General features: G+C 50.6%; 1 protein-coding gene and 1 long non-coding RNA gene across 4 annotated transcripts; one reads left to right on the top strand and one right to left on the bottom strand.

Moving 5' to 3' along the window:
• Positions 1-10833: 10833 nt before the first annotated feature.
• On the bottom strand, positions 10834-16278 carry Ephx3 (epoxide hydrolase 3). Of its 3 annotated transcripts, none has more exons than XM_005406086.2 (8): positions 15916-16278; positions 14797-15185; positions 14568-14653; positions 14015-14172; positions 13766-13894; positions 11812-11915; positions 11586-11722; positions 10834-11484 (listed from the first exon to the last, which is right to left on the bottom strand). In XM_005406086.2, exons 1-8 carry the CDS (start codon positions 16034-16036, stop codon positions 11259-11261), a joined length of 1350 nt encoding a protein of 449 aa, XP_005406143.2. In that variant the 5' UTR covers positions 16037-16278; the 3' UTR covers positions 10834-11258. The 3 variants fall into 3 exon arrangements, with proteins under 3 accessions (XP_005406143.2, XP_013360580.1, XP_013360581.1); XM_013505126.1 differs by having other exon boundaries at positions 15922-16278; XM_013505127.1 differs by lacking the exon at positions 15916-16278 and adding an exon at positions 15274-15398.
• Positions 15162-19131, top strand: LOC102010381. The gene is made up of 2 exons (XR_264169.2): positions 15162-15249; positions 17462-19131. It is a non-coding gene; the product is annotated as an uncharacterized LOC102010381 (long non-coding RNA).
• The last annotated feature ends 3803 nt before the right edge of the window (positions 19132-22934 follow it).

Here is a 22934-nt window from a genome sequence, read left to right as displayed (position 1 = left end):
GCCCGGCCGTTCGCCCCGCCCCGCCCCGCCCCGCCCGCGCGCTGCTTCCCGGGGTCCCTGCCCACCCTCCACTTGCGGAGCCAGCGAGCTGCTGGCCCAACCTGGGCAAGGCGGGCCCAGCTCGGGAGCAGCCCGGGACCATACAGGCGGGGACTCCAGCGCAGAGCCCCAGCAACCCTCCAGTCTGAGTTACTGAGGTTCTGAGCGCACACCACACCAGGGCCCAAATGCGAGGGTTTCGTGGACGCCGGTCGTGGTGGCACACGCCTGTCATCCTAGCATTGGGAAGGCTGAGGCAGGAGAATTGCCGCGGGTTGAGGCCAACTTGGGCTACATAGTGAGTTCAAGGCCAGCCTGAACTACTCTCGAGACTCTGTCTCTAAACCCCTGCTCCAAAAGAGATGGAGTGAGCGCTCTGTGGAGACCCTAAAATCGGAGACACTCACAAACCTGAAACTCGGGCCTAGCCAAGCTGTGAGCAGCCGCAGACCTGCAGAAGCACAAAGCTCGAGTGTGCTTGTGCGCATCCCTCCCTGCTCTTAGCACTCCTGGACAGCAGCCAGCTTCTCCTCACTCCCGTGTGAATCTCGGAGGTCCGCTGCAGCCCGCGCCCTGAGTCCCTGCAAGCTTGACCATTTAGCCCCCGCTTACTCCTTCTAATCAACTGCTTTTCCTGCACCTTCTTCCTGCAAAGGCCCGCGGTTGGGGAATAGGGTATATAAAATAGTCTTTTACTCTGTTAGGGACCAGGCTCGCACAGCCCTCACTGTCTCAACAGTGAGAATGAGACCCCTAAGAGGTCCCAAGCCCGCCCTAGGGGGACGGGTGGGGGCGAAGCTGACACCCATGGTACTGAGGGCTTAGAGCTGGGTCAGAGGAGCCAGAGAATCTGGGAAGAAGCTGGGGAGGGATGCCCGTGGGGAAAGTTCTCGGTGTGTTCATTCCTGTGTTTAACAAGTAGGGGTAAGCCCAACCCTGACCTGAAGAAGATACACCCGGATCCCTGGGGCGAGCTTCTCTGAGGAGAATCCAGGCTGTCTGACTCTAAAGGATAAGCTGGAGTTAGGCACACACCTGTCCTCCCAGCACTCAGGAGGCTGAGGCAGGAGGAACACTGAGAGTTCGAGGCCAGCCTGGGCTATACAGTGAGTTTGAGGCCAGCCTGAACCGCACAGTGAGACTCTGTCTCAGATAAATAGGTAGATAAATAAATGAGTGGATTGGCTGGAGCTGAGGGGCCAGGCTGGGCCCATGGGAGGAGACAGTGGGGAGCAGATTGGGCAGGCCGGAGGCAGGAGAGGCAGAGTGGCCAAGCTGCCCCTGGTAAACAGGTTGGTGATGAGGCTGAACGTAAGGAGCCTGAAGATGAACCTCCCCAGGCAGCCAGATGCTGAGGCGGAGCCTGGGAGGGAGGATGTCACCCGTGCACCAGACACTTGGGGCGATTGTTCAGCTTCTCTTGAAATTACTATAAACAGAAAGTTGCAGAATAAAATAAATGATTTCCATAAACCCTTCGTCCAGATTCACCAGCCAACAACATTTTGCCTCACTTGTCACATGATTTCTTTTCTTTTCTTTTTTGAGATAGGGCCTCACTAAGTCACTCTTTGGATCCTCCTACCTCACAGTGCTAGGATTATAGGCATGCACCACCATGCCCAGTTTGTCTTATAATTCTCTCTGTGTGTCTCTCTCTCTGCCTCCGTCTCTCCCTCCCTCTCTCTATAGATAGATAGATAGATAGATACCCTTTTTTGGCTCAATTGTTTTGTTCTGAGGCAGGGCCTTGAACTATGTAGCCCAAGCTGGCTTTTAATTTGTGGTGATTCTTCTGCCTCAGCCTCCTGAGTGCTGGGATGACTGGTGTGTGCCACCACACCTGCCTGGCTTGTCTGAGGGCAAGCATGATGTTCCTTTGCTCTCAAGTACTTCTCTGCATGTCTTCTGAGATCCAGACATTCTCCTGCACAAATGTACCCTAGTTACCCCCCACAGTCCATATTGAGTGTGCTGGTTTCTTTGCTGATCCAAAATTGGCCCTCAGATCACACACTATATCTAATTATCACATCTCCTGGTCTCCTCTAACCTGAATTAGTTCCTCTTTCTTTCAGGACTTGAACATTTTTGGAGCGGTGAGGTCAGTTCTTTCCAAGGATGTTAGCCAGTTATTTGTGACTAAGTTCAGGTTGAACATCTTTGAGATAGAGCCCCAGCCCCCACCCCTTTTTAGAGATAGGGTTTCCCTATATAACTAGCCAGGCTGGTCTCCAACTCATGATCCTCCTGCCTCAGCCTCCTGGGTGCTAGGATTACAGGTGTGTGTGACAGTGGCATTCAGTTTATTCTCCTCTTTTATAATGAATGGTTATCCTGTAGGGAGACACACTGAGACTGTGTGGACACCGTGGTGCCCGTTAAACTTTATTTTTGTACTTCAGATTAAACCCAGGAGTGTTTTACTACTAAACTACATTCCTAGCACTTTTTTTTTTTTTTTTCCTAGCGCTTTTTATCTTTTGAGACAGTCTTAGTCATTAACTTGCCAGGGCTGAGTTCAAACTTGCAATCCTCCTGCCTCAGACCCTCAGAGTACTGGGATTTGAGCCATATACTACCCCACTTGCTTCATTTACCATTTTAAAGTGTACAATTCTGCTGGGCATGGTGGCACATGCCTGTGATCCTAGCACTCAGGAGGCTGAGGCAGGAGGATCATTGTGAGTTCAAGACCAGCCTGGGCCCTAAAGGGAACTCAAGGCCAACCTGAACTGCATAGCGAGACCCTGTCTCAAAAAGACAAAAAAAAAAAAAGAATAAAGTGCCCAATTCAGTGGCACTGAGCGCCTGCGCAGTGCTGTGCAATCATGAGCTCTATTCAGCCCTAAGACATTTCCATTCTCCCAAAAGAGACCTAGTCCCCAGGGGCAGTCATCCCTCATTTACCTTTTTCCCCAGCTGCTGGCAACCACTAATCTGTTTTCTGTGTCTATGGATTTGCTTGAGCTAGACATTTCCCATAAGTGGAATGGTACCAGATGTGCCTTGTGAGATTCACCCACATCGTGGCAGGGATCAATTCCTTCTTTCCTGTTTGTTGGGAAAAGGTCTTGCAATACTTGCAATTTCCTGCCTCAGCCTCTTGAGTGTTAGGATTACAGTTAAAGGACGCCATGCCCAGTTGCTTCATTCCCCTGTGTGTGTGTGTGTGTGTGTGTGTGTGTGTGTGTGTGTGTGTGTGTGTGTTTTGCTGGGCATTGAAGCCAGGGCCTCAGCCTTGCCAGACAAATACTCTATCACTGAGCCACATCCCTGACTCAAGAGCTGAAGTTTTGTTTGTTTTTGTCTTTTGAGACAGTGTCTCGCTATATAGTTCAGGCTGGTCTTGGACTCACTATGCAGCCTGGGCTGATCTCAAACTCATGACAATCCTCCCGCCTCAGTCTCCCAAATGCTGGATTACAGCTGTGCATCACCACCCCGGCAAGAGCTGAGACTTGAACCGGCAAAGCTGAGGTTTGAGTGACTCCAGGCCGAAAGGGTGGGGTAGGGAAGAGGGGCAAAGGTTGGACAGAGTAAAAGACAAAAAAGTTGCATAAGAGGGACATACTCTGATTCACTCATCTGTGCTGAGTCAGGCACTGCGCCAGTCCCTTCTTATGCCATCAGCCAGGAGGAAATCCAAGTCCCCACAGCCTGCCAGCCCGGCTTTCAGACCCTGTCCAGCCCCCTTAGGGCCCTGTCCTCTCTGTCAGACTCCATGGCCATTCCCCAGACTCTTTCCTCTGCTTGTGATGGAGGGACTCGGGCTTCCTCCCTCAGCAGCATTCTGGTTTTTTGTTTTTGGGGTTGTTTTTTTTTTTGTCTTTTTGAGACAGGGTCTCATTATGCAGCTCAAGCTGGACTTGAGCTCACTTTGTAGCCCAGGCTGGTCTCGAACTCACAACAATCCTCCTGCCTCAGCCTCCCAAGTGCTGGGATTACAGGCGTGCGCCACCACACCCAGCAGCAGCATTCTCTTCAATATGCACTTTCACACAAGCTGTCATCCCAAAAAATAAAGAAATAAATAAAATAAAATTTAAAAATTAAAACCTACCAACACCAACAACAAAATGTACTTTCAGGCCACTTGTGGTGCATGCATTTGTACTCCCAGCTACTCAGGAGGCTGAGGCAGAAGGATTGCAAGTTTGAGGCCAGTCTTGCAACTTAGTTGAATGAGGAAGACCCTGTCTCAGAGTAAAAACTTCCGTTTCTTTACAATTTATTTGTTTGTTTACAGGATCTTGCTGTTTCAGCTGGCCTTGAACTCACTATATAGCTTAGGCTGGCTTCAGAACTCATGGTGATCCTCCTGGCTCAGCTTCCTGAGTGCTAGGATTACAGGCGTGCACCACCACATCTAGTTCCAAAATAAAAATTTAGCTGGGGATGTGGTTTAGTGCAAAGACGCTTAGTGCAAAGCTTAATGCAAATGCCCAGTGCTGCAGAAATAAATCATAAATAATAAAAATTTTTAAATTAAAAAATAGGGTTGGGATGCAGTTCAGTGGTTGAACACGTGCCTAGCAGTGGCACATCCTGGATTCCATCCTCAGTACCAAACACACACACACGCTCACGCACACACATTCTGGTTGTAGGGCCTGCCCTGCTGCTTCCCACACAAGCCACTTGCTTGGCCATGCTGGGCCTTCTTCCTCACAGCCCCATGCCCTCCATTCCCGTGGCTGGTGGCCTTTCATTCATTCAAGGGTCCACCCCAGGAAGCCCTCCCCAGGCCCAGCCCCTCTGCATCTCTGAGCTCTCCCAGAGCACTCCCTCCCTGGCTCACCCTGTTCATAAGGGGCTCCTTGGGGAACAGGCAGAGGATGAAGGTTTCAGCACCTCAGCATGGAGTGGACACAGCAGAGGTGACATGTCAGGGTCTGGCGTCTCAGGAAGTGACTGCGAGTTGGGACTCGAAGCAGCCAGGAAAAACTGCCCCAGGGAGTCTAAACCACTATTTTCACTACCATTCTAGGGCCTGGAGAGGGGTTTGCGGCTGCAGGGGAAAGGCCAGCTCCTCCCCTGAGCCTTCTGGACTTCCTTCCACAATGGATAGCCATGCTGAGCTCCCTGTCACAAGAAGCAACCAAAAACGCAGACACACACTTCACTAAGCAGGAATTCCTGCCTGTGACTCTGCTGTTTTCATGTGGTGGCTTCTGGTCTGTGGGAGACGGAACAGTAACAGTGAAAACAGGCTGAGGATGGCGTGGGTCCCTCGTGGCTCCAGGCTCCTGCTGCTGTCCCCCACCGCAGTGGAAGGGCTGGCCGAGGGAGCCTAGAGGACAGGAGAGTCAGCGCGGCCATTCCCACGGCTTTGCCGCAGGCTGCTCTGATCCCAGTGTGGTGAGGATGGGCTCGCGCCCCCTCCCCGGCCCCTGCTGGCTGCCTTGGCTAAGGACTGCATTTCTCCTGAATGAGCTCAGTCCCCGGGGACGCGGGACCTGGGGCCAGGCCAAGACGCAGCTGCCGGCACGCTGACCGGGAACCTGAGAACGTGCCCTCAGCCTCTCCTCCGGGGACCGCAGGCCGGCCCTCTGCACGGAAGCCAGGCCAGGTCCTCACGCCCAGGTGGCGGGCTGCGGCCCAGGGGATCCAGCAGGGTGATGGGTGCCTGGGTACACATGGAGTGGCTGGAGCCCAGAGCCTGGGGCCCGAGTCAGGCCCACAAAACACTGCTTCTGTGTGGCCCTCTAACGTGAGAACCTTCTGTGGCTTCCCACTGCCTTGAGCGGCACAACCTTTCTTCACCTCCCCAGCTTCACTTCCCTCCTTCTTCGAGTTGGCAGCCTTTATGCAAGCTGTTCCCAAGACGAGGAACCCCATTCTTATACCCTGAAGGCTTTTCTTTAAAAAAACAAAGCTGGTAGCTTAGGCTGACTCTCCGGCTCTTCTCACCTTCATTCGGTCATTCAACAAATATTTATTGACTACTTACTTACTTGGTGGCAGACCTTGTTGTAAAAAGGTGGCCCCCAAAAAACAAAACAAGAAGGTAAAGACATAAGAACTATTCAGATAAGATGAAGTGTGACTGGGGGGAAGGAGAGATTTCAGCCTGGGAGTTGGGAGGGAATCTTAGAGCCAAGACCAAAAGGAGGAGAAAAGGGCTAGGAGTGCAGGTCAGTGGTAGAGCATCTGCCTGGTATGTGTGAGGCTCTGGGTCCTATCTCCAGCACCAAAGAGAGAGACAGAGAGACAGAGAGAAATTCGGTGCAGTGGTATGCCTGTAATCCCACCATGAGGGAGGCTGAGACAGGAGGATTGCAAGTTTGAGTCCCATCTAGACAACTTGGCGAAACCCTGTCTCACAATAAAAACTAAAATGTAAAAAGGGCTGGGGGTGTAGCTCAGTGATAGAGCCCCTCCCTTCAGTCCTCAGTATGGTGAGAGAAAGGAAGTAAGCAAGGAAAGAGCACACCGCTGAGGAACGCTGTTCACTTGCTCCGAAAGATCTGCTTTCTTGGCTCCCAGGAGCCATCCTGGAACTTTGCCTCCTCTATCCAGGCTCCAGCCTCTTCACACAGCCCTACCTGACCCCCCTGCAGACTGCAGGCTCTGTGGGCATCTGTCATCTTCAGTGCTGGGTCCCAGTGTCTAGCACACCACCAGATGGAGAGGTGGTGAAATATTTTTTTTTCCTGTGCTGCGGACAAAATCCAGGGCCTCACCCACGACAGGCAGTCGCTCTACCATTCAGCTGTCTCTCAGCCTCAACTGTTGTGGAATGAGTGAATCAGGAGCCAGGACCCAGCCTGTCATCCCTCCCCGCCCCCGCTCCACCCTTCCCTCCTCTGCTCCATTCTGTGGTCCTTGCACAAGTTCCCATCCTCTGGATGCCAGGTGAGTTTGGCCAATAGGAGTCACTGGTAGAAGACGGAGCTGGAATAAGGTGAGATAGAGACATTAATCCTCTTAGATCCCCTCCTACTAGGTCTCTCCGGTTGCCTGTGTCTCTTGACCAAAGATCCTGTCCACACCACCCCTTCTCCAAGCTCAGCAAATTCTCCTCCTTCCCCTTGCCTGGTAGGGGGAGCTAGTCATGGAAATGGGTGTTTGCTTCAAGGCACTGCAAGAGTCCATGCTGGTTTTCTGCAACTCTATCCCCATGCCCCCAACTGGATGGGGCAGTCCCTGTAGCAAACCTGCCTCAAATTCCCGTTGTTTTGTTTTGTTTTTTTGGGTACCGGGAATCGAACTCAGGACCTTGTGCTTGCCAGGCAGGCGCTTGTGCGGCTGAGCTATATCCCCGGCACTCAAATTCCCGTTTGAATGTGCCAATTCTTGCCCCAGCTGGGGTTCCCACCGTCCTCTCTTGACCCCTGCTTAACCTACTCAGAGCGCCCAATACCTCGGTGCTCAGCTACCCTTCCCGGCTTTCTCCCTTAACGATGTGGGAGAACTCAGCTCTCCCAGGCCCTCAGCGTTCTGCGGGACTCAGTCCTTGCCCTGGACCTCAAGCTGTTCTGAAACCATGGACTCTGCCTGTGTTCCTTGACACTTCCCCTCCTTCACTGCTGGGTGGCCACTTGCCTGGTGTGTGTCCTACTTCTGGGGCCTCTCTCTTCCGCCTGTCTTTCAATGATGGGGGCCTCCGGGCTCAGTCTTGAGTGAGTCTTAGTTTCTACTCTGTAAAGGACAGGCTCCACCCTGTTTCCCGGCTTTGCGTCTCCCTCCCCGCCATGCACTGCACTGCTGTATGCTGGGCCATCTTTGTCTTTTTTTTTTTTTTTTTTTTTGTCCGGTACGGGGAATCGAACTCAGGACCTTGCACTTGCCAGGCAGGCGCTGTGCCGCTGAGCTAAACCCCCAGCCCCAAGGCCAGCTCTGTCTTTACTCTAGGTGCTTCTAGATCTCCCCTCCCAAGGGTCTAGATTCCTCAGTGAACATGCCCCAGGCTTCCCTCTGTGCCTTCCCTGCGCTCTGCTTCTGCCTCAGTGCCCGAACGGGACCCTCATTCTGTATGGCCCGGACCACGCCTACCGTTTCTCTTCACCCCAGCCTGTTTTGTCCCTCTGGTCTGGCTCCTTCACCAACGCCCAAGTAACTTTCCAGACACAGATTTGTCCCAGGCCCTCCCTGACTGGCATTTGCTGGCCATCTTCCTGTCCCACACTTTCCTTCTTTTCTCTCGAAAATGATAAATCACCCGTGCGTGGGAGGCTTCCGTAGGCTGTAGCACATTCTTTCCTTCAGAGTTTAGCTCCAAGACCACCTCCTCCAGACAGCCTCCCATCCCTGTCATCCTCCTCCCAGGTCTTTGGAGCCTGACCACACCCAGCTGGCTGTGTCTCTTTCCGGCTGGTCTCCTCCGCTCTCCTCTAGTGCGGAGGTTAGCGGCGTAGAGTGGGTAGCAGGAAGAGATGAATGAATGAGTGGGTGAAAGCATGAATGAATGAATAGGTGAGTGTGCCATTAATGAATGGGTGAGTCTGTGAATGAAGGAATGAATGAATGAATGGCGAGTGGTAGAACGTGGTCTGGAGGCGGAGAGTTAGAAGAGCAGATCCGAGCCGGAGAGGAATCCCAGAGCTAGCTCTGGAGTTCTCCACTCCCGCCGAAAGAGATGCGCACGCCTAGCCTGTGTGCCGGAAGAAAGCCGCTCTCTGATTGGCTCAGGCTGGGAGAGGCGAGCCTGGGTCGTGATGTGAGTTTCTACTGGCCTAGTCCCCAAAACTCTGCCCAATCAACGCGATCGTTTCCTCCAAGACCCCCGCCTTCCTCCCGCCCACAACCTGGAAGGCGGAAGACAGCGCTTTCTGGTTACCCTAGCAACCGTCCGAGGAGATGGGTTCTCCCGGCAACTGTCCGAGACCTCCCGTCAGCCTTTGCCTGGGCCCCTCCAGTTACCCAGACAACCGCTACCCGTTCTGATCAACCATCAACCCTTCCCCCGTCACCTTGGCAACCATCGCCAGACCCTCCGCCTCCTGGACGCAGTCCTCAGCCAGCCCACAGGCTTCCTCTCCCCAGACCTCCACCCCAGGCTCCAGGCCCCAGCGCTCACGTCCCCCTCCTTGTGGCCCAGGGCGTAGCAGGCCTTGTTCCCACCCTGAGGAGCGGGGCGGGCGGGGGGAGTAGGTCAGTTACTGGGGGGTTCCTGCTCTGGCGACGCTGAGGGACTGCGCTGGGCTGAGAGGGCCCCTTGCTTCTCTCCCCGCTTGCACTCTTGCATGGGACTGTGCGGCCGCCACAGGGAGCTCTTCAAAATGCAAGCCATGTCCCGGCCTTGCTGAAAACCTCCCCTGGTTCTCCTTGAGAATCGAATCCCAATTCCTCGCAGTGCCTGGCAGTGTTAGCAGCCACTGGCCTTCATGTTGTTATTCCAATAGCCTGAGCTACATCCCGCCTTGGACATGCCTCTCAAAGTTTCCCGGGAAAAGAGTACCCCACCACTGCCACCATCAGGGCCCCACCTGTGGATCCTCAGACGAACTTCACCTGAACACTCACTTGCACAGCCTTCTCTCCTCCCCTCTCCTCTGTGAACCCCAGAGCTCCAGAGTGCCCCTGGGGCTCCATTCCTGGGAACCAATGCAATGACTGGCACCCATGGTGAGAGAAAGCAGGTCTTCTGGGGGGACAAGAGAGGGCAACAAAGATGGCCAGGCAGGCCCAACACCAGATAAACTTTCCTGAGAGAGGAGTACTAGGAGCTGAATCTTTTGCTCTTTTTATTTTTTATTTTGAGAAAGGATTTTGTTAAAGTGCCACCAATCTGGGCTGGAACTTGGGAGTCTCCTGCCTCAGCCTCCCAGAGTGCTGAGATTACAGGGGTGTGCCACCACACCTGGTTAACAGAATGTATTTTTCAGGTCTTCTGAGTCTTCAGCCTGCAGGTGCTGACACTGTCCCAAAAGGCTGAGCAAAGGCCAGGGGAGAGACGTCGATGCTGTGACCAGCTTGGGACTGTGTGGTCCACCTTCCACTTGTAAAACCCTTCTCTGCACTTCCAGAAACTTGGGCTAAGTTAAAGCAGAAGATTCTAGGGGCTGGAAGGGCAGGCCTCAAAACCCAGATGGCCATTCAGGGAGCTGGTTGCTTCCTGGGCTGAGTCCAAAATCCCACACTAAAGATCCCGGAGCTGTTTTCCCAGGGCTCAGAGACAGGCCAGTCCAGGCTTCGGTGAGAGAACTTGACCAGACTTTACCTTGGTGTTCATGGGGAGCAGGGCCTGGGAGCCACCTGAGCCTGGCTGCAGAGGAGTCTGTATAGCCACCTGCCTGCCCATGAAGGGCCTGCCTTGCTGAGATGGCATGTCCCTCTTAAACTAGGTACACCTCCTTGACACTGTCTAATGAACTTTGTTTTCGAGACAGGGTTGCACTATGCAGTTCAGGCTGTTCTTGAACTCATTTTGTAGTCCAGGCTTGCCTTGAACATGTAATCCTCCTGCCTCAGCCTCCCAAGTGCTGGGATTACAGGCATGTGCCACCAAGCTTGACTGAAACTTTTTTTTTTTTTTTTGAGACAGGGTCTTGCTATATATTCTAGGTTGGCCTTTATTTTTTTATTTTTTTGGGAGGGGTGGTTTTTTCCAGTACCAGGAACCGAACTCATGACCTTGTGCTTGCCAGGCAGTCGCTGTGCCGCTGAGCTAAATCCCCCACCAGCCCCTAGGCTGGCCTTTAAATGATATAGGCCAGGTTGGCCTTGAATTCCCATCGACCCTCCTGCCCCAGCCTCCTGAGTGCTGGAATGACAGGCGTGTGCCACCACACCCAGCTTAATGGAACTTTCTTCACCGATGTGACAAACAAGCACTTGAAATACAGCAAATGTGACTGCAGCACTGCATTTTTTCATTGGATTTCATTTGGATGAATTCACATTTTAGTGGAAGTAGCCACACGTGGCTAGCCTACTGCACTGGATTCAATAATGAAGAAGACTTAAGACCCAGGCTCAAGAGAAGGTCAGAGTTTATGGTTCGTGCAGCCACAGGAGGCCAACTGCGGCAAGGCAAGGTAAGACACTCGGTCTCAGCATGTGGCTCCCACAGGAGAGGCACACCCAGTTCCTCGGTCAGAGTACTTGCTCACACATGCACGCAGCCATGTCTGGGTGTGAGCACAGGGGCTGTGGCGCCTCACACATTTCTGTGTGACCCAGGCACCCACCCAAGGCATTGCTCAGACAGCAGCTGTGTGCTCCTGAGTGTCTGTGCTTCTATGTGCCGGGCACAGGCAAGTAAGCAAGGGCCACTAGTCCAGCAGGTCTTGCAGGAAGGCCCACATGTACTGGTGCATCTCCCGGGGGTGGCTCTGTGGGATACAGTGTCCTGCATCTGGCACGATGTGGACCTCCAGCCGGCCCGGCACAAAGCGGCTCTCAATGGCCCTCACTATCCCCACCTGGAAGTAGGGGTCTTTCTCTCCCCACAGCAGCAACGTAGGTACAGCCAGCTCCTGGGGCTCCAGGGGGAAGTTCCTGGGATGGAGGCAAACAGTCAGACAGACAGGAAAATGGCGGCCACCGCTGCCCCCTGCCTCTGGAACTCTCCTGAGCTTCCACCCTGGGGCTGACCTCACCTGAAGATGTTTCGGTAGTAGTTGATGGGCCCAGTGAGGCCACCGGGCTGAGAGAAGCCATAAAGGAAGGCCTCGAGTTCACAGGGGGTCAGGTGTGGGATGCCCGTCTTGCGGCCAGTGAGGGAGCTCTTCAGGATCTGAGTGCGCAGCAGGGATCTGGCTGCAGTGTCCAGCCTGCGAGGTCCAACCCGCTACCCGCCACCCCTGGGCCTTTACCCCACTGCACCTGAAAGTCAGACGTGGAGAGTAACCGCTCTGGCAAGCTGGGAAGCTGGAACAGGAGCATGTAGTTCACTCTGAAGAATTGGCCGATGTGGCGAATGGAGTAGTCTGGGAGGGAGAGGAGGGGAAGTGGATGTGTGGCCTGGGTCGGGGGAGGGCGGGACAGACCCTACATCCCCTCCCAGACCCAGTCAAGCACAGGAATGAGTGAAACCACGGCTGTGAGTGAAGACACTGACTCCCCCTCCTGGCTGAGGCCCCAGCACCCCTCCCTGCCAGTGGGGGCACATCCCTCTCCAGGCACTTCCTTGCTTCATTCAACAAACACTTATTGAGCACCTACTGTGTTCCAGGCTCTGATGTTCTAGACCCTGGAGACACAGTGAACACGACAGAAAAACTCTGCCATCAGAGAGCTGGCAGTATAGAGGAGCAGACAGACAGAAAACAACAGAGAGAAGGAAGGGAGGGAGAGAGAGGGAGAGAATGAACACAGCTGTGACTACAGTCACTTCTGGGATTTAAAATCAGGTGAGGGGGGCTAGGGATTTAGCTCAGCGGCACAGCGCCTGCCTGGCAAGCATAAGGTCGTGAGTTCGATTCCTGGTACCAGAAAAAAAACAACAACAACAACAAAAAAAAAAAAACAGGTGAGGGCTGGGCTGTAGTTCAGTGGTAGAACACTTGCCCAGCATGTGCAAGGCCCAGGGTTCCCTCCCCAGCACAGCAAAATCAATCAATCAGTCAATCAAAATGAAATTAAGTCATATACGTTGGAGGTGTGTGCTTAGCATGTGAGGGTCCAATCCCTAACACCAAAAACAAAACGAAACACACACACACACAAACATACACATACAGAAAACTCCTAATCCCAAGACCCCTATGTAGGTTACTGTGTGCAGGCTCCTTGTGAGAGGCTTTTGTTGCAGTTTGTGCACCCCTCACCTAAAAATCTTAAATCTGAAATGCTCTCTAATCTGAAATTTTTTTTCGATTTGTTTGAGACAGGGTTTCACTACGTAGCTCAGCCTGGCCTTGAACTCATTATGTAGCCCAGGCTGGCCTTGAACTCATTATCATCCTCCTGCCTCAGCCTCCCAAGTACTAGGATTACAGACATGTGCCACCAAGCCCAAATTTAAAAATCTAAAATTTTTGAGTGTTGACATAATGCTACAAATGGAAAATTCCTTACCTGACCTCAGATGTTTCAATGTATAAGTACAAACTTTTTTCACACACAAAGTTATTAAACGTATTCTATAAATTACTTTCCCCTTAGTTATTTCACGTTGGACTTAAGTTCCATCACCAAGATATCTCACTATGTGTGTGCAAATATTCCAAATAATATGAAATCTAAAATACTTCTATGGGCCGGGGATATAGCTCCGTGGCACGAGCACCTGCCTGGCAAGTACAAGGTTCTGAGTTCGATTCCTGGTACCAAAAATAAATAAATAAATAAATAAAATAAACTACTTCTAGTCCTAAACAGGTGTGTGTGTGCTGGGGATCTAATCCCAGGTCTTGAGTATGTTCCACAAGTGTCCTATCACTGAGCCACATCCCAGTCCTGGTCCCAGGCATTTTGGATAAGGGATACTGAGCTTGTTCCAGTATGGATTACTTCTTAGAGCACTCTCATTGATTTTATTTATTTATTGCTGTATTGGGGATTGATCCCAGGGAGCATTGACCTACATCCTCAGCAACTTTAAAACTTTTTTAAAATTTTGAGACAAGAGCTTGACAAGTTGCCTAGGCTGGCCTTGAACTTTTGATCCTATCTCAGTCATCCCAGTAGCTGATATTACAAGTGTGTGTCACCACTCACAGCTCTGTCATTGATTTTAGACTGAGGAGTGTCACGGGGAAGGGATCCCCGGGTATATGAACAGAAGGATGGAGAGATATAAACACAGACACATGCCCCACCAGCATGCTGGACACACCTTGGAATACCGATGTGGGGGGAGCACTGACCACTACCATCCGCTCAACAAGAGATGGAAAATAGACAGAGAAGTTCCAGGCGAGGACAGCGCCCCAGTCATGGGCCACAAGGATGCACTTGGAGTAACCTAGGAGACAGACATGCTGGTGTAAGGTACGGGTGAGGCAGGAGTGGGGAAGGGGGGTCCCAACAAGGCATAGGTGTGAGGACATGTGTGTGTACCCCCTGGATGGGGGCTTGTCCCCACCCAGGCCCAGGATGATATCCTGGATGTCAGCCATCAGCAGATCAATGGTGTAGCAGTCCACATCCTTTGGAGCCTCCGAGGGGATATAGCCACGCAGGTTCACAGCCACAACATGGAAGTGGCTCTGGAACTCCCGGAGCTGGTAGCGCCAGGAAAACCTGCCCGGTGGGAGGGAATGCAGGGGGAGGTTGAGTCAGGGCCCCTACGCTGCACCTCCACCCTATGCTCAGCAGGGATCTTTGGTGACACCACCTTCCAGCTCTGGTCTTTCTGGATGGGGGTTTGGAAGAATCTCGGGCAGAGGAAGAGACCAGCTGCACCCCAGATCCAGCACAGCCTCAGCCTCAACACTTTTAGGTCCATCCCTTCTCAGGGCCTACAGAGAAATCCTTAGCATCCTAGAGCAGTCCCTGACCCTTCTAAACCATCTGGACCCTAGATGCTCTGCCCCGCAAGACTACTCAGCCCTCTTCCCATCTCCTGGGCGCCCTCACAGTATGGCTCCACCTCTCCCCAGTCCCCTACTATCCAGGCCCCGGGGCCCCGGACATACCAGTTCTGAGGGAAGCCATGGAGAAACAGCATGAGGGGCCCGTTGCCGCGACCAGCGGAGACAAAGTGCAGGCGTAGGCCTGAGCTCTGCAGGAGTGCAGCATGTAAGGCCTGGGAACCTTTCCTCCCCGGGCTCCAGCTCCCAGGCCTCTGTGCCCACCCGGGTTTCGATTTAACGATCCCGGCTTCGCTCACCCCGCCCCTAACCCTGGAAACTCCCTGCAGCTCACCCTGAGGTTCAGGAAGCCGTGCTCGCCCAGTGTGGGGTCCACCAGACAGGCGGGAGCCGCACACCGGCGGCGCCCGGAGCAGCCCCGCCGGGGCCTGCACAGCACGTGCGTGAGCGCGATGCAGCCGTAGACGGCGGCGGCCACTATCGCCGCCGAGTACACCAAGATCCACATGAAGAAGCGCAGCAGCTTCAGCGAGACGCGCGACGGCGCCAGCAGCGCGGTCACCACCAGCTCGGGCATGTCGCCGCGCTCCGGGACGGCGACAGTGCTGCCAGCCGAAGACCGAGCTGGGTATCCTGGAAGCAGCGGCGAAGAGGGACAGGATCCTGGGAAGCCACTGCCTTTGGCCCAGGACCCCTTCGTGACGTCGGCGCTGGCGGATCGAGCTGCAGGCACGGAGAAAGATGGCTTAGGCTCAAACTGCCACCACTCCATGACTCACAGCGCCAGGTAAACATCTGGGCGCGACGCTACCTGGAAGAGTGCGGGGGCGGAGCCCGGGAGGACCGGGCTTCTGTGGTGGGGGAGGGGCTTTGTGTAAAAAGGGGGCCTGGGTACATGGAGCTGAGAACAGGGACCGGGGCGTAGGAGGACTTCTGCCGCAAGTGGGGAGGGGGTTCTAAAGAAGGAGACGGGGAGCCCGCATAAACCGGGGGGAAGGGGCCCTGGGTGAAATGGGCGGAGAGTCGTGCTAAGGGGCGGGGCCTACACCTTGAGCGTGAGACCTAAGAGCCGGGACGGTGAGCCCGAGTTGGCTCAGGAGCCGGTGAGGATAGAGGCGCGGCTTATGCAGCTGGGAGGGGGAAGTGGGTGGAGCCTAGAGCTGGGGCCTTATCATTGGGCCGCTAAGCACGGAGGCGGGCGCAATGAATTGAGGATTTGCCTGGGATTGGGGCCATGAGGCCGAGGGACGGGGCCAAACTTAATACAGTGGGTTGGATTGGCCCGAAAGCCGAAGAGAGACCAGCAATGCTACGGCTGGGACCGGCAGAGAGGTGCGGTCAGTCACAGCGGCCCGAGGGCGGTTCAGGAGCCCCAGTCACCCCTCGCGCCGACTGCTTCCTGCCCTGGAGCGCGCGACCCTCCCTGGCCTGGCTTCGAGGGACCCAGCAGCACCTTTACCCAGCTCTGACTCCATCGGCGGGTCCAGAGGCCGTGGTCCCACGCAGTTCTCCCCGTGACCCGGAGGGCCCATCCGCCCGCCCTTACATAGCTGTGATTGAACAGCGGCAGCCATCGACGGCCAAGTGACCAGTCCTGGTCCGGGTGCCAACTGGCAGGTGCTGCGATCTGGGCTTGGCGATGGTGGCTCAGGAAGGAAGAGATCCCTATTCCTACAGGGTAGGTCCGGCTTTGATGCTTGCTGGAAGAAGTCTGGGTTAACTGAGTCACTGCATCTGACAAAAAGCAATCAAGGCTGGGCAGGGCAGAACAGAGCTGGATGGGGCACTTGCCTACAACCCCATTCGTGCATGGAGCTGGTTTCTTATATTTTGCAACCTTCTTCCGGGATTCGTGTCCATTGTAGGGCCATCCAGGGTAGGAAGTATTAGTCACACCAAGAACCGGAAATTCGGGGATAAAGTCATGTGTCTGATGTCACACATCTGGCTAAACAGCAATCCAGGACTCATAGAAACAGCAGTCTGGCCCCAGCCCCCTAATCGCTTCTGGTTGATAACCCAGGTATCTTATTTGTGTTCTGTGGCTGTTTCTTGACTAATTCGGAACATTACCCATTGAGTTGCTGACATTACCACTGACACATAACCGTTTCCATTTTTTCTAGTGGTTTCCTCTAACCCTAAGATTCCATTTTCACATCACTCACGGGCCGTTCTTCGTTATTCACATACCTTTGTATTATCTGGGCACTAACCATACTGTCCTGAGTCCATAATTAAACCCATGGAACTGGGCGTGGTGGCGCACATCTGTAATCCCAGCGCTGGGGAGGTGGGGCAGGACCCCTTTGAGTTGGAGGCCAGCCTGGACTACAAAGTTCGGGCCAGTCTAAACTACAGTGAGACTGTCTCAAAACCAACCAAACTATGGGTTGCCAGGTAAAGGTGAATGCCCATCTGTACTGTTGTGTCTCAGTAAACAATGGATCTGAGTTGGATTACTCTGCCTGTATTGAACTACCTTTTGCTCTCCCTAAATTTAACTACTCACCTTTCTATTAGCCTGCATCCTATCTCTGGTTTCCTTTACACTTCCCATTTGACAACTTGCCAGGATCTTTTCCGAGTCTTCTCTTCTGGCTGCAAAGTTGGTGGGTGTCTTCCAACTTCAGATCACACCGCAGCCCTTACCCCACCATATCCTCCCAATTCCACCCGTCAAAAAGAGCAGTACTCACAGGAGGGTAACTTTACGTTCAGTACAAATGTTTATTTTTGCAATGAGAACTGCACAAAAAAAAAAGAACCTTTAGTATATAAGTGAAGTCTATGAACTCCCTTCTACAAATGTCTAAAGTGTTTTAATACAAGTCTCAGATTCACTGACATAATTATTGGCCAAGCAATCCGTGCATACAGTACAGTGGGGGCTTGTACACACCTTTTACTCTTGTACAAGACTAAGATTTCTAGTACTGTAGGAGAGACTGGATAAATGGCCAGAGCAATTAAAGATTCCTGTTCTAATTACAACCCAGTTAGAGAAACACCCATCAAGGAGGTGTGATGGCCATGGCAGACTTCAATCTTTAGCAGAAGATGCAGATGAAACCATCTCTCCAACTCAACACTTGGACCCAACCCACGTAAGTTTTCTGAACAAAATAAGGAACAAAAATGCAGGTGGGAGATGAATCTCCACAAAATCAAAATGTGTCATTTGAACTGGCACAGTGGTGTATGGTATGCCTGGGATCGCTGAGGAAGTAAGTGGTAGGGCACTGAGCTGGACGCCTTACTCCACCCTCAGTGGGTGTGGCAGATCCTAAACACAAGACAATGAAGGGCCTTTCTGGTTGGAAAGGGGGGGGGTGTGTGAATTAATAAACAGTGCTAGAAGTATTTCAATGTTTGTCTCTGCATACACAGAAGTTATACACATTATCTTACATCCCCAGGAGTGTTGTCGGTGCCACTATGTACGTATAGTTAGGACACACAGGCAAAGTTACCTATGGGCTTACTTGGGTGACACTGTGCACGTGTGTGTGTGTGTGTGTGTGTGTGTGAGTGTGAAGATCCTATTTGGGGAAATGCACACTTACCTAAGGATATCTGGTCAACCCTGAGCTTAAATGAAGAGGAGTTAGGTGGAGGCAACCAAGGTGGTAGAAGTGGCCCAAATCCTTTGGAGCATGGAGGACCAAGACGAAGGAGGGCAAAGTGAAATAGGAGTTTGGCCAGTGTTCTGCTGGGACATGTCACCCACCTAGGCCAGGGTCCGAGGCAAAGTGGGCTTCTGGGCTCCCGTCACAGCTTCAGCTTGGGTGGCAGCGGTGAGCCTGAGCAGGCCCTGCCCAGGACAGGCAGGGATAAGCCATGAGAGAGGCTCCATGGCCACTGTCCTTAGTTCTCATGCACAGGTTGTCTCGGGTAGGGCAGCGTGGGCCTAGCCTAGGCAACAGTTGGTTCACAAAGAAATGTCAGGGAGACACCAGCATTAAAAAAGAGAGATGTGTTTATTCCATGATCAGTACAGACCAAATGCATATTCACCGTATGAAAGTCAAACCAGTCAGTGACTCCAGAGTTTGGCCAACACTGAGGCACCAGCGTTGTGGTGTAGAGTGGGTTCTCATGGCACACGTAACCTCACCAAGGGCTCCAATTATAAAATTAAAAAAAAAAAAAAGTGTGGGAAGCAGCAGCCAGCTGGGACTGGGTGCTGGGTGGGGGGAGGGCCTCTGTTTCAGTCTTCAGCACCCCCAATCAATACCTGGGGTCTACCTGTCCCTAGGCATTCCCTTTCTTGGTAAAAAACTTAACAGATTTAACATTAAAAAACAAAAGCCAACAAATGGGCACTGAGGGAAAGGAAAAGAAGTTGTAGCTTTCTGGATTTATAATTAAAAATAGACTAATGAAGTTGCAATGTAAGTATAAGTAGGGATATTTGTTTTGATTTTTTTGTGGATTAAAAAAAAAAATCTCTTTTACACCAGTTTGGTGGAGTCACCAACAAATTTTAAAGTTGCCAACTATGTTCACTATACAGTACAGCCACGGTCACACACTACCCACAGCGCGGTGGGAGCCGCCGCTCCATGAGGAGACGATCACACCTTTTCGGAAATAAGCAGTGCCATTGTGTCTGGAGGAGAAGAGAGAATTAAAAATAAAATAGAATTCAACAACAAAATATATATATCAGAAACACAGGTGAGAAGGGGCTGACTTTGGTTGGTGGCTTCACCCCAGGCAACGTCTGTCCACCTATGCAGGAAGGTCACCTTGATTCAAGTTGCCGTGGACACACACACACCTCCACAGCACTGTTCCCTTTTGCACAAGCGAACACTTATAGAGAGCGGCTCTCGGTTAAAGGTTTGCGGTGGGGAGGGGTCTGCTCAAGGCAAAGTCAGTGCCAGCAAGGGGGTATGCCTGTGCCGTCACCCGCTCCAGCCCACGTGGGCCTGTCCTGGCCTCCTGAGACTGGGAAGTGAGGCTAGGTGTGGAGACTCCCAGTGGGAAGGATGTCACAATCATCACGTTCTCAGAGACGGAAACCCAGTCATGGTGATGGCAGCAACAATGTCCTGTGTATACTGTGTGGACACTTGGGGGAGAATAGGGCCTCTGTCCCACACATGGGGACACAGGCACTTGCTGGAATGGATGTGTACTCTGAGCCGATGTCCTGTAAGGAGGCAGCGGGTGGCAGGACGTCTGTCCAGCTGGCTGTAAGGTACATGGGCTCTTCGATCCTCAGCTGCCCATCAGGCCTGCCCCGGGAATAGCATGCAGGAGGGCCAGGCCCAGAGACACCTCTGGCCACTGCTACTGCCTCCATTGCCACCCCTAAACTCTATGGAGAGCCAATGTTTTGCCAGAAAAATCAATCAGAAGTCACCTAGGTGCTCTCAGAAAAGAATTTTTTTTCAAATATTGACAACAGATCAGTCTGGAAATTCATGTCAATCTTAGCTGCCATCGCCTCCCAGTGCCTTTGCTCCTGTTCCCGCTTCTGGGCCAACTCCCTCTGTTGCTCCAGCATAGACTGGGGCTGGGACCTCCTGGTCTGGGGGTGGGCGATGGGGGGGTTGCTGCTGCTGCTGCTGCTGTTGCCTGTGTTTTTACATTAGCTAATTTATAAAAACAATTTCTTAAACTATGACACATTTAATTGTAAATTAATGTTTATAATTGCATAGTTTCAAGCACAACCTACGTAATGTAGATTTAAAGAATATATAATCAGGCAAATATATAAAATTTAAACAATTACCAGGATCCATAGCTCAGCTTGTGATGTCTGCCATACCATTTGTAGGCTTGCTGCTGGGTTGTAAACTGATGATCTCAGAATGGCAGACTAAGGACCTTGAAATTTCTTTTCTCCATGAAAGGAATTAGAGCACTATGAAAAGGTCAGTATAATACTATTAAAACTGTGGAAATTAATGAAAAATTTATAATAATCCAGGGGGCATTTATTCACAAGATTGTTGAAATTCATTAAGAATACTGTACCTTGCAGCATTTTAACTTGTTTCATATGCATTCCCCTCTCTTGGAACATGGTAGGCTTGAAATACTGACAGTCTCAATATCTCAACAAAAACCAGCAGCTTAGTAACTATTAGAGAGGGGCAAAGGGTTTTATATCTCCTCAAAGTTCCATATTCAGACAACTGTCATGATTTGGCCTGTCTAATAGTTCCCTGGAAATTACATCCACAAATCTTAGCTTTATGTGACTTGGATCTGAGGTAACCCAGTATAAAATGCCTTTTTCTTAGGAGTATTTGTCATAAAAAAAATCAGTGGGAATTGCTTAATACAGTAGTTGCTTGGGGTGGTGGCAACATTTGGGACAAACAATCTGTGCAAAACCTTGAAAGACAAAGCTGCAGAAGGAGATATTAAGGAGTCTTTGAAATGTATCAACATATTGCTGGAAATTTAGAAGGCCATTCACATTTGTACAGCTATGAGTAAGCCTAGGAATGACCTGATAAGGCCCTCAATTCTCACTTCTGGTGAGACTTAGAGGCTCTACATGAATAGGAAGTAAAACCTAACCCAGAATTCCAATTGCCAAAGCATTCCCCAACATTCACACAGTGGCCCTTGACAAAGACTGAATAGCTTATTGATTCTAAACACTTAAGAAAATAATCCTACAGAAACTCCTCAAACACTAAATTAACTGAGCACACATTTCAGTTGCTACATAAAACTAAAAGTATAGACCTATTGAATTAGGTCAGAAAAGTCACTAAGCAAACAAACAACAGCTAGCAAGAACAAAACAAAAAAATCCCTATGGAAATTGACATATTATGTTATTTCCAGAGTTGTCATATTTTATTATTTAGACTATCTAGTTTTCAATGAAAAAGTAAGGCATGAAAAGAAAGAAAAAAGCCAAATATGACAGTACATAGGTTTAATAAGCAGCAAAGAGAAGCTATTAGACAAGATTTATAAATAAGCCGTTTAAAATATATTCAAGAAACTAAAGGAAACTATGTCTAAAGAACTGAAAGGAGGTATAAAAATAAAGTTTCATTATGGAATATCAGGGCCAGAGATATAGCTCAGAAGCACAGCACCTGCCTGGCAAGCACAAGGTCCTGAGTTCAATTCCCAGTACCAAAAAAAGGACTAATAATAACAATAATAATAATAATAACAATAGATATCAATAAAGAGAGAAAAATTATACAGAGGAGCCAAATACAAATTGTAGAGTTTAAATTTCAACTGAAATTTTTAAAAAGTAAAAAGGGGCTCAAAGTAGATTTAGAAAGACAGAAGAAAGAATCAGTGAATGTGAATATAGTATGATTGGGATTATCCTGTGTGAAGATCAAAAAGAACAAAGAATGAAGAAAAATGAACACAGCCTCAGGCAAATATGGGACCTCACCAAGTCTACTAATATGTTGCAGATGACATGATACTGTACATAGAAGATCTCAAAAGCTCCACCAAAAGACTTCTAGATTTAGTAACCAACTTCAGTAGTTTAGCTGTATGCAAAGTCAACACTCATAAATCAATAGCATTCCTGTACGCAAATAACACACGCACTAAGAGAGAAATTAGGGAAACAACATCCTATGCAATAGTATCCAAAAATGAGAGAGAAGTACTTAGGAATCAATCTAACAAAAGAAGTAAAAGATCTCTACAATGAAAACTACATTACTCTGAAAAAAGACATTGAAGATGATATCAGAAAATGGAGAGATATCCTTTCCTTTTGAGTAGGATGCACCAACATAGTGAAAATGGCCATATTCCCAAAATTGCTATACAGATTTAATACAGTACCAAACAAAATACCATTAGCATACCTCACAGAAGTAGACAAAGCATTTCTAAAATTCATTTGGAACCAAAAGAGACCTAGAATAGCAAAACCAATTCTGGGCAACAAACACAAGTCAGAGGACATCACAACCCCGACTTGAAATTATCCTATAGAGCTACTATGATAAAATCAGCATGGTACTGCAAAAAAACCAGACCTGACGCTCAATGGAACAAAAGAGAAGATAAAAAAAACAACTCCAAACACTCTTAGCCACCTGATCTTTGACAAAGGGGCCAAACATGCTCACTGCAAGGATAGCCTCTTTAATAAGTGATTCTGCAAAAACTGGCTTTCCACATGCCAAAGATTAAAACTAGACCCACGTCTATCACCATGCACTAAATTAAAATGGAAATAGATCAAAGATCTAAATATTAAAATGGGAACAGCAAATCTACTGGAAGATAGAATATGTAAGACTCTGGAAGACATAGCTGTAGACAAAGACCTTAGTAACAAAACCCCAGTAGCACAGCAATTATCACAAAGAATCAACAACTGGAATTTCATCTTATTAAAAAGCTTTTGTGGGGTTGGGGATTTAGCTCAGCGGCAAAAGCGCCTGCCTGGCAAGTGCAAGGTCGTGAGTTCGGTTCCCGGTACCAGAGAAAAACAAAAAAAAAAAAAAA

The sequence above is a fragment of the Chinchilla lanigera genome, unplaced genomic scaffold, assembly GCF_000276665.1.
Source record: "Chinchilla lanigera isolate Chin_1 unplaced genomic scaffold, ChiLan1.0 scaffold00094, whole genome shotgun sequence".
NCBI lineage: Eukaryota > Metazoa > Chordata > Mammalia > Rodentia > Chinchillidae > Chinchilla > Chinchilla lanigera.
The sequence above is the reverse complement of the archived record's forward strand: the minus strand, read 5'-3'. Positions and strand labels throughout refer to the sequence as shown.